The following is an 11,738-nucleotide window of genomic DNA, read 5'->3' on the forward strand; positions in this document are numbered from 1 at the left end:
ATATTAAGCATTAAAGTGTGACAAATGATTAAAAAAATGTAAAAAAAACAGGAAGGGGCCAACACTTTTTCACACCACTATACGTTTGTTATTGTGTTAATTAACATGTAGATGTAAACTCATTCAAGCATGCTCTAAAAGAAAGAATTTACCCCCTTGTGGGTAAAGCAGCAGAACCCCAGGCCCGAGCCACCCAGACCGTGTACTAGTACTACAGTGAGACTGGAAGAGAAATGAATGATCTGTGTTTATTATAAATGCAGTTTTTACAATTATGGAAATTATATAAAAACATGAATTCATAAGCTAAACAAAATGTTAACACTTCATGTCATAACTCATCAGTAGTTCATTAGTTCATCATATGTAAGTATTATTTCAGGTATTAGTGCATGATTATTCATGTACTGTTATTATACAGTGTAAGTGAAGACACCGCCAGGAAGGGTCACCCTCCTACAATTTTCCGGGCTTGGGACCAGCACTGAGAGTTAGTTCTTCAGTGGCTGGGTCGCTCCCTGCCTGGGAATCGAACCCGGGACCCAGCAATGAGAGCGCAGGATCCTGCCGCTGGAACGCTAGGAGGCCATAGTGTTATATCAAGATTATAATGAACTAATTAATTACACTGAGTTACTAGTTTCTCAGAAGCTCTTGGTCCCATTGTCTATAAACTGTTGTGGTAAGAACATTATTTACTTTGACATTATTTACTGTTCAGTGTCACCCAAATGAGGATGGGTTAATTTCTGAGCCTGGTTCCTCTCAAGGTTTCATCCTCATATCATCTCAGGTAGTTTTTCCTTGCTACAGTCGACTCAGGCTTGCTCGTTGGGGATAAATTTTAATTTACGTTTAAACTTTAAACTAGATTTCTGTAAAGCTGCTTTGAAACAATGGCAACTACAATTGTACAATACAAAGAAAATAGAATTGAATTGAATGAACCTTATGCCATGATTCTGCATTGCATTCTATCACCTAAAGGACAATTTCACACACTAGGATGATCTTAGTAACCGCTCTGTGGGGTTTCTCCTTGTTCATGCCCTAATCTTGTGCCCTAAAGTGTTAACAGGCTCATGTGTATTTAAGCAAGAGGTCTCTGCCAAGATGGCTCACAGCTCCTGCTTTCTCCTGGGGGCTTTTTATACATTCTCTTATTTCAGTTCTGCCACACAGACAATACAGTAGCACAACATCACTTCCCATTGGCTGGCAACAACATACCAAACTCTTCACATCATGGGCTATAAACTGCTGTGTGGCATGTGGTTAAGGATTGTGATGCCAAAGTCAGGATCATTTATAGTTGCTGATAACCCAGTATCTGACTGAAATAAGTTTTCTCACCCTAAAAATGGACAATGTGTTATTTATATATATATAAAAGAATACATTTATTATCACAGTTATATTACAGTAATATATTATAAAACTGTAATAATAGAAAATTACATCGATTTTAAGCCAATAAGTTCAATAGTGCAATTGTGTGTGTGTGTGTGTGTGTGTGTGTGTGTGTGTGTGTGTGTGTGTGTGTGAGAGAGAGAGAGAGAGAGAGAGAGAGAGAGAGAGAGAGAGTGTGTGTGTGAGAGAGAGAGAGAGAGAGAGAGAGAGAGAGAGAGAGAGAGAGAGAGAGAGAGAGTGTGTGTGAGAGAGAGAGAGAGAGTGTGTGTGTGTGTGTGAGAGAGAGAGAGAGAGAGAGAGAGAGAGAGAGAGTGTGTGTGTGTGTGTGAGAGAGAGAGAGAGAGAGAGAGAGAGAGAGAGAGAGAGAGAGAGAGAGAGAGAGAGAGAGAGAGCTTTCCCAGGGACAAATCCACAGCACACAAATCCAAAGTCTCTGTAAGAAACTAAATTTAAAGCCACCAGCATGCAGAGCAGCAGCCAGTGCTTTCACATATCCAATAAAATGTGAGTATTTTTCTTCACTCTTTATAAAATTAACCAATGAAAATCACTTAACCAATAACAGAAACCTGTTATATCATTGAAACACTGTACATTGTAATATTTCTGCCTTTCTAACATTTCACAGCCAATTTCTGTGTGAAATGGAAACAGAGTCTTGCGCACAGTAATGATGTGAAAACTCTGTACACAATAGCAGCACACACAGTGCAACTTTTATAATATATATCATGTTCTGCATATTTCTGCTTCCTTTGTGTGTGGTGTGTATTAAATAAGATTCATTCTCATGACTCAGTAGAGAATTGAGAGGAGAAAATAGATGTGTCTGTGTGCAAGCCATGCTGTGTTACTGATGTGGTAACCCAACACTAACGGTACAAAGAGGTCACTGTGTCCATCTTACTGCAGTCTTAAGAATATAGGCTACAAACACATTTAAATGGAAATAGATCTGGCCGTCATTGAGCAGTCAGATTAGCATGAACGCACCTTGGCGCTGATTCCAGATGTCTCTGAACTCACTGTACTCTGCAATTAGTAATATTATTTCTAAAGATCATCCTTTAGTTGATGTTTTGATGTTGATGGTGCAGGAGAAATGATATTAATGATTAACACATCAGTTCAGAAACATTTATCATCTTCATCAAAGCCGTCAGTGAGACCTTGTGCTCTGTGGATGCGAACGTTGTCATCCTGGAAGAGATCATTCTCATCAGGATAGAAATGTTACCTTAGATTAAGATTTAGGACAAGTAGACAAAACTATAATTCCAGGCAAATGTATTTATTTCTATGAAATGCCTTTCACGGTGTATAACACAGCCAAAGCCTAATTTTCTCCATTATTGTGTATTGCACTGATTTATTATTCAGTATGTGCTTAATTACATAAGCTTGTATATATACACTGTATATGCACTGTATGTGCAGTAAAATCTTTTCATTGTATGAGGGTAAGTAGAGTGGAAATGTTAAAACTGACATAAATTGCAGAAACAGTACATTCAATTTGTAGTCCTGGGCCAGTGTTCTCAATTTCCCCTTCTACTGCTACCTTAAACCTCACTCATTATTTGGAATAATCAAAAAAAAAAAAAAAATTAAACAGAATCGTTTTGGTCATTCAACTCACCCTTGGGAATGAATATGAACAAAAGATGGAGAAGTTGCCTGATTTGTAATGTGCGGTAATGTGTGTGTGTTTGTGTGTGTGTGTGTGTGTGTGTGTGTGTGTGTGTGTGTGTGTGTGTGTGTGTGTGTGTGTGTGTGTGCGTGCGCATGCGTGTGTGTGTGTGCATTCCCAAATCAGGTCTCATATTAAAAGAGCTCCATACTTTGTTGAGAAAAAAAATGATAACACAGAAGAGGAGGAGGATCCCGAAGAATATTGCAATGGTTTGCACCTATGTTATATTCAGTATGCAATGCTATTTTTTAATCTTTGAATTCCATGTTCTTTACCTACAGCACAAACATATATCTAAACCAGGGGTGTCCAGTCTTATCCACAAAGAGCCAGAAATGGTGCAGGTTTTCAAGCCAAACAAGCAGAACCCACATCTGTGTCTACTGAAAGCAAAGATCAACTGTTGTGCACCCACAGTTGTGGATAAGATTGGACACCTCTGATCTAATCCTGTGGAGCTACAGTGGTGTGTATTCTGCTTATAGGAGGCTACCACCCTGTACTTGTGGGCGATGTTTTTAACAAGAGGTATAAGGTTCTGTCCAAGCTGGGTTGGGGCTACTTCGCTACTGTGTGGCTCTGTGTGGACCTCAGGTATGTGTGAATGCTTTTTGCTATCTGTGTGTGTGTGTGTGTTGTATGTTTGTGTGTGTCTGTGGTTGATATTCTCTCATCTGGAGAGATGTCCTGCATTTACAGGAAGCTTGATATGTTAGCATGTTAGGATGTCTGTGTAGGCAATCAAGTGTGTGTGCGTTTCAGGTCTGGAAGATATGTAGCAGTGAAGATCCTAAAAAGTGGATTTGGCTTCTCACAGGCTGGCCAAGACGAGTTATCACTACTGCGCTGTGTGAGACTCTTTTGCTCTTTTTCTCGCTCTATAACTCTCTCAGCCCAATATGACTGTTGCTCTTGAACCTATAGGCCAGCAGTCCCACAGTCTGCCACCCACTGAGAGGACGCATTGTGCAGTTGCTGGATGAGTTCAAAATAGCTGGTGTTAATGGCATCCGTATCCTTTTTTTAAACCCACAACAATCCTCTTTTATATAGAATTACAAGTTAAATGACGGATTGCTGACTGACTCTCAGAACATTTCTCCTTTAAAGGCATCAGAAAGTAAACATGAACTTATATTCCAGTTAAATATTTTTGCAGCTCAAATATGAAATGAAGTGTTTTCCGAATTGACTTACTGATGCAGATGTGTGTCTGGTGCTGGAGTTGCTGGGTCCAGATCTGCGCTGTTGGCAGGAGTGTTTTGGCAAACCTGGCCTCTCACTTGCATGTGTCAGAAGAATAATCACTCAGGTGAGTCTTACTGAGAATGACACAACTGATATCAACATTTTGTCACCAATATCAAAAACATAATATAGACGTGAGCAACAACTATCAGGTTCAAGCAGTTTAAGAACTTTAAGAGCATATGTGTAAAAAATACATTATATGCTATTTAGGAAGTGTGTAAGCATTTAAACTGGAGATGGAAGAAGACATACTGAGGTATGACAAACCGAGTTTTGTAACAATACTTGTTTGTAAAATACAGCTCAAAATGGCCGACACGGTAAAAAAAAACAGCAAAAAGAACAATGTTTTATCTCACAGATATCTCATGAGCCATACATGGCACTGTCACAGGCCTGATCATGTGCCCTCAGGTCACACAGGACACACAGTTTGCTGTCAATACGCCAAAATGTTGCAGAGATATAACCCCACATTAATTTTTGATTGTTCACTGTCATGATGTGTTAATGCATTAAATGTGGACATTTTTGGTTAATTTTTTTTTTTTATTAACTTTTAATCTTCATTTTCTGATGTTGATCTGAGGAAAATTAAGTGAAGTTTTGACAAACAAAATTCTAAAAAAAAGAGTTCTAAAAAAACATTACAAATCTCAGAGATATATAAACGTTATACAAGGCTTTTACTGAGTTTATATACAAAAATGTAACTTCTCTGACAAATAGTTCAAAATGACATCTATTTTTATAAATGTTTTTGTTTTGATCACTGTAGCACAATCAAAGTGAGATGTGCTGGTGAAGTATAAATATCCCTCAAACAGTCAAGTCACAAGGCCTTACAGTTTGGTCTGCATGATCAGATCACGATTAAACAGAGATGTCTTCGTGGATAAAAACCCAGACCCAAATGCAGGGATAGCTAAAAACACGATTTATTAAATAAAACATAACACAAAAACAGAAAACACTGGGAAAAAGAAAAAACAACAAAAAAAAACTCAAAAACAAGACAGAGACCACAAAGACAATACAATGACGAGGATTCCTTATCAAATATAAATAGTGAGACAATTAGACACATGAGGAACAGGTGTGCAGAGGCGGGAAGGAATAAAGGCTAAGGCGGAGCAGACACGTGAACATGGAACGTAGACAAAATAAACACATGGCACAAGAAACGACTGCCGGAACAACCCAAAGTCAACCCTACCTGACAAGTAGGGTTTTAGAGTTTTAAATCCTAACTGAGGATCTTAAAAGAAAGATCTATTTCTATTTTGCCATTTTTCAGCATTCAACAACCTCATAGACGACAGGGTATCTGCAATATTTACACTACACTGTGTTCCTTATTCTAAAGAGATTATATGGGTCTTCACTGCACACTAATTCACTGCAAACTAACTCTGACTAGCACACACTAACCTTGCAACAGGATTACATCTCAGCCATCATGTGTAGTGAAGCAGGTGATTAATGTGAATTCTGAATATTTAGCATCATACAGTGGTGTGAAAAAGTGTTTTCCCCTTCCTGATTTTTTATTTTTTTGCATGTTTGTCACACAGATCATCAAACAAATGTAAATATTAGCCAAATATAACACAAGTAAACACAACATGCATTTTTTAAATGAAGGTTTTTATTATTAAGGGAAAACAAAACCCAAACCTACATGGCCCTGTGTGAAAAAGTGCTTGCCCCCTAAACCTAATAACTGGTTGGGCCACCCTTAGCAGCAAGAAGTACAATCAAGCATTTGTGATAACTTGCAATGAGTTTGTTACAGCACTGTGGAGTAATTTTGGTCCACTCCTCTTTGCATTCACTATCTTGGTCAGAAGCTCACACCAAGCCTCTTTACCTCAATTTAATTCCAGGTGCTTGAGGGTCTTGACTATCTGCACACACACTGTAAGATCATCCATGCAGATATTAAGCCTGAGAATATTCTGCTTTGTCTTGGGCAGCAGCCTCTGGCACATGAAACACACATAAATCCTGGTAAGAAAGACAATGTCATAAATCATCTACTGAATTAATGCATTTAATGAGGAAACTTTATCCTTTGTCTTTCCTGCTCTTTACTCAACCCTAGAGAACATTTCAGTGAAAATCACAGACCTGAGCAGCTCCTGCTGGGTGGTGAGTATAAGGCCTTATATTTTCTGTGTAGGACAAAACTCCATTCCAATCTTGTCAATTAAAAATGGAAGGACGAGATTTGATGCAACATACAATGAAATAAAATGTATCTGCATGTTCCAGTACAAACACTTCTGTGAGGAAATCCAGACCCAGCAGTATCGTTCTCTAGAAGTTCTGCTAGGTTCTGAATACGGGCCTCCTGCTGATATCTGGAGTGTAGCCTGCATGGTGAGTAATGAGTTCATTTTTATCTGCTGATTGTTTTATTAATGTTTTGTCTACTTTTTTATATTGTCCTTAGCATCTATGCACTGAGGTTCAAGTCTGGCAATTGAGCCAATATGTCTCAATATGTTTTGGGATATATGACAAAAGCAGATTTTAATCAATTAGGATACGTCAGGATCATAATCATACTCCTTCACAGTAAAGTTTCAAATCCCTCATTATTCAATGAAATGATCAGTAACACTATTGGATGGTGACGTGTTAATTCTAAGGCCACATCCTGGGTTTATGCATAACTTCCATATTAATTTTCTCCATGTACCTGAAAAATAAATCAATAATTGTGGCAGTAAGACATTGCTGATTGCTTTTTCATTAAATTAAATTGCTACTAAAAACTGAGCTAAATCATTTTGTCCATAAAGGTGTATATGTTTAAAATATATTCTGCTTATGTTATTATTTTATAATTAAATTACTAAAAAAATTAATAAGTTTATATTCATACTGAGGGGGGCACGGTGGCTTAGTGGTTAGCACGTTCGCCTCACACCTCCAGGGTCGGGGTTCGATTCCCGCCTCCACCTTGTGTGTGTGGAGTTTGCATGTTCTCCCCGTGCCTCGGGGGTTTCCTCCGGGTACTCCGGTTTCCTCCCCGGTCCAAAGACATGCATGGTAGGTTGATTGGCATCTCTGGAAAATTGTCCCTAGTGTGTGATTGTGTGAGTGAATGTGTGTGTGTGTGCCCTGCGATGGGTTGGCACTCCGTCCAGGGTGTATCCTGCCTTGATGCCCGATGACGCCTGAGATAGGCACAGGCTCCCCGTGACCCGAGGTAGTTCGGATAAGCGGTAGAAGATGAATGAATGAATATTCATACTGGAAGTGTTTTTTTTATATATATATATATTTTTGACAAATGTTTTTATTGGTAGTTGACACAAGAGAGAGGCTGAGTTAGATGCAGTTGCAGGTTTCTGTTTTTTGTTTTAATGACAAAAAAAATGAATCGAGATCAATAGGCAAAAATAACAAGTCAATATAAAAGGCACAGGTCATGCGATCAACAAAAGACTTGCAGACAAGAGCAAATTAAGAAAAAAAAACAAAAGCCATATCAAAAAACAAAGATAATGGTCAGATAATCTTTGCCAATATCAGCGAGTGTGTGAGGAACTTTAAAGGTGATTTTGAGTGAATGTGAAATTGGGTGATCAGTGATCAGATGAAGGTGAAGGTGATCATTAAGCCGGTGATCACAGGCCACAGTGAATCTTTGAAACTGGAAAACTGAAAAATGTAAAACTGAAAGAAAAACATGGTATGATGGTAATGGTTATATAATCAGTGTAAATAGCCACATTATAGAAAGCCATCTAACAGTGAAACAAAATGCAAATGAAGTTTATGTCATATTAGGTTATATTTAATAGTTCACGTGACCATTAAAAACATAACAAGTATTAATTCAATTCAATTCATTTCAAATGTACTTGTATAGCGCTTTTAACAATGGAAATTGTCTCAAAGTAGCTTTACAGAACATAAGAAACAAAATACAAAAGATACAAAAATTCAGGATTAATATAAGACTTATATTTAAGTGTGTTTGTATTTATCCGCAATGAACAAGCCTGTGGTGACTGAGATGACTGTGACAAGCAAAAACTCCCTTAGATGGATGAGAAAGAAACCTTGAAACCTTGAAGGGTGTGATTGTAAAAATACAGTCTGACAATTGATTAAATTAAAGACCACATATAGTTGACATCACCTTTTTGAATGTATGTATGTTGAACTGGAGCTGGTACATCGCTACATACCTCAAGATCCAGGATCTTTATTTGACCTCTTCTCAAAGAAAGTCTGAAATCTTCATGACACGGAAAACACAGCTGGAGCTGGTATAACCTCTGGATGCCTTGGGATGGGTAGAAAAAGAGAAGCAAGTGGAGAGGAATTAGCGTAGCTGCTGTTCATAATATTATCAAGCACTAGAAGATAATGTGCATTTGATCAGATGTACTAGAGCACATACTAGAGTTAACTACAGTAGTATGTGCCCCCCAACCACCCCATAACTCCCCACCACCTGAATTGATCCTAAGATTATCAAACTTACCAGGACATAACCATGCATCCCCTCTTATTTTACATAGACAAATGTCCTGTATTGTGATCATTTATAACATGCCAATTTTCCAAAAGCAAATGAATGATTTTCTTTATTCACCCAATAGGCTTTTGAACTTGCCACTGGTGACCCTTTATTTGAGCCCAAAACTGGAAGGAATTTCTCTTTGGAAGAAGGTAGGCAATGCTGCTACATAAAATAAACGATAAATACAACAAAAAACTAAGCAATATTTACATTTCAGACCATCTCGCACATATCATTGAGCTCCTGGGAACAATCCCTGCATCAGTGGCTCTGTCTGGAAAATATTTTTCAAAGTACTTCAGCAGCAGTGGTAAGTAGGAAGCAATGACTACAAATCATGGTATTTACATTAGAGTGAATATAGAGTCAATATTTTTAATAAAAGATTAGTATTTAGGCTACTACTACTACTACTACTACTACTACTACTACTATTTTCATGATTAACTTTTTACTGTTTTGTATAATGTACATGGTTAAATTACAAAGGACAGTACAAGAAGGAAATGATGCTTTTTTCAAATATCTGTAATCCTTTTTGATGTCGATTGCTTTTGTTTGATTTGGTTTTTGGATCAATATTAGAATCAGAAAACATAATAATAAGAGTTTTGGGAATGTCTTTTTTTATGTAAAAGAGGTTTTAATTATCAGACAGCACATATGCACCTACTAAAATCTTATCTGAAGGGTAGCTAGGCCTTTTATAATACATTCAAAGGCACTGCATAAAATTATTATAAAGCAGTAGTAGAGAATTTATAAAAGGCTTTTATTAAATTCATTAGATGATAGAGAATGTATGTGACTTTGTCTTTACACAAAAGGAATCCTACAATTTTGTTGAAATATCAAAATTTGGTCAGTTGACCCACATTTGTTTTTTTAATCTGGCTGGTTATTTGTTTGTGTTTATGGACATCACAGTCATAGTGTGGAACATAATGTTCTGATATGTCATTGACATCTTCATCCACAGATTTAGGCTCATTATCATTAGAGCGGTAATTTGCAGAAAGCAAAAAGTGAGAATTTGTCATATACCCACTGTATCTTAGTCTGTAAATATTAGTCGATAGTAAACAAAACCATTGACTGTGTTCATAATTATGCACCTTAACTTTTGCTTTAGCATGAACAAAAGTGCCATAACTGCACAATGCTGCTCCAAGGCAATGTAAAAACACAGATATAGTATATAAATTAAAACAAAATATGTTTTTTAACAAACACATAGATTTATTTACATATTGATGCACACGCAGATATTTCTTTCTGTAAAGTTATTTCATTTAATTAAAAATTGATCTTTATCTTACCTGGCACTGTGTGTAACTGTCTGTGTAAAAAAGGATAAGGTTAAAAATTACACAGCAAACATTAAACCCATGATGGTAATTGAGTATTTCTCTCTTTTATGTAAAGACAATATACTTCTTTAAAGCTTTTGCCATCTCATTGGTTTTGACATAATGCCTTGCAAAATGTTCCAATATTGCTTTATAAAGTACTGTAAGCAGTGCATTCCTTAGGGCACATGGTAAATACCCTTTAAATAAAGTGTTGTCTATTTGCAAATGCATCACAAAATTTACGAAATATAATTTTCTCCCATTTTCTTGGCCCTTATACATGCTGTCACAGGCAACCTGCAAAGAATTCCTACCCTTCGCCCATGGGGGTTGTTTGAAGTCCTGATAGAGAAATATCACTTCCTTCTTCAAGAGGCAACTCTCTTCTCTGACCTTCTGCTTCGAATGCTGGACTTCCTGCCAGAGCGGAGGATGACAGCAGCTCAGTGCCTCAAACACCCATGGCTTAAATTGTGACCTTACATTTTGACCTTCTCTTAAGATGCTTGAGCTTTTAGATGTTGTGTGGATACATTTTCACACTGCAAGGTTTGGTGTTTAAAATTCCTTCACTTACAATCTTCATATAATGACTATTTAGACAGTGAAGTTTTTGTATTCTGGTGCAGGGAACAAGGACAATTAAAATAAATGACAGAATGTCTGCTCAATTATGAGGACTATAGGAAACTTTTTATGCACAGTCAAGAATAAACAACCATATATAAAGGTTTTAGTTTTAATAAGATGCTGCACATGTTTTGCAATCAATGACTGTCTGCTAATTTTAATAAAGTGAAAAAATGAATTTCAATAAAGTCATGCTAAAAAACAAACAAAACAAAAATACTATCATGAAGCTCATATTGTCACAACACAGCAATACACAAGCTCCACATCACAATCCACAAACTTCAAATCACAATCCACAGACTCCATTTCACAGCATTCATCCACTACATGGCCACCATGGACAAAAATACAACATTATGTTGCACTATTATAAACTGTTATAGAAATGACATTATTTCCATTTACATTATTTACTGTCCAGTGTCACCCAAATGAAGATGGGTTCCCTTCAGTGTCTGGTTCTTCTCAAGGTTTCTTCCTCATATCATCTCAGGTCGTTTTTCCGTGCCGCCATTGCCTCTGGCTTGCTCATTAGGGATAGGGAAATATATATAGTACTTTAATTTTTAAATGAATATGTATTCATTTTTTTTATCTTATTTTTATTCTTATTATTATATTTATTTCTTTTTTTCTCTTCTGTTTCTATACTTCTGTAAAGCTGCTTTGAGAATGTGAATTGTTAAAAGCGCTATACAAATAAATAAATTGACTACACTTGCCAAAGAACTCATTCACTTTCAAGTTCGCACTCACGCATGTGTCCAATCAGCTACACACATTCACTCATTCATCACTCACTCATCTTCTACCGCTTATCCGAACTACCTCGGGTCACGGGGAGCCTGTGCCTATC

The 11,738-nt window shown here is 37.0% G+C and overlaps 1 protein-coding gene across 1 annotated transcript; it reads left to right on the plus strand.

The window, feature by feature from the left end:
• Nucleotides 1-1,502: 1,502 nt before the first annotated feature.
• On the plus strand, nucleotides 1,503-11,599 carry si:ch211-220i18.4 (SRSF protein kinase 3). Its single transcript, XM_060894261.1, has 12 exons — nucleotides 1,503-1,914; nucleotides 3,227-3,312; nucleotides 3,589-3,697; nucleotides 3,866-3,953; nucleotides 4,028-4,115; nucleotides 4,309-4,415; nucleotides 6,241-6,364; nucleotides 6,459-6,505; nucleotides 6,629-6,736; nucleotides 8,977-9,046; nucleotides 9,115-9,207; nucleotides 10,542-11,599. The coding sequence occupies exons 1-12, from the start codon at nucleotides 1,874-1,876 to the stop codon at nucleotides 10,724-10,726; spliced, it is 1,146 nt and encodes a 381-aa protein (XP_060750244.1). The 5' UTR covers nucleotides 1,503-1,873; the 3' UTR covers nucleotides 10,727-11,599.
• The last annotated feature ends 139 nt before the right edge of the window (nucleotides 11,600-11,738 follow it).

Source organism: Tachysurus vachellii, chromosome 19 (assembly GCF_030014155.1).
Source record: "Tachysurus vachellii isolate PV-2020 chromosome 19, HZAU_Pvac_v1, whole genome shotgun sequence".
NCBI classification, from domain to species: Eukaryota; Metazoa; Chordata; class Actinopteri; order Siluriformes; family Bagridae; genus Tachysurus; species Tachysurus vachellii.

What these genes read in the sequence shown, in the direction of transcription:
- si:ch211-220i18.4 (XM_060894261.1), top strand. Translation starts at nt 1,874, where the DNA reads ATGCAGAGCAGCAGCCAGTGCTTTCACATATCCAATAAAAT. An exon ending in AGCTGGTGTTAATGGCATCC is followed by an intron (nt 4,116 to 4,308) that starts GTATCCTTTTTT and finishes TTACTGATGCAG; the next exon opens with ATGTGTGTCTGGTGCTGGAG. An exon ending in GAATTTCTCTTTGGAAGAAG is followed by an intron (nt 9,047 to 9,114) that starts GTAGGCAATGCT and finishes TTTACATTTCAG; the next exon opens with ACCATCTCGCACATATCATT.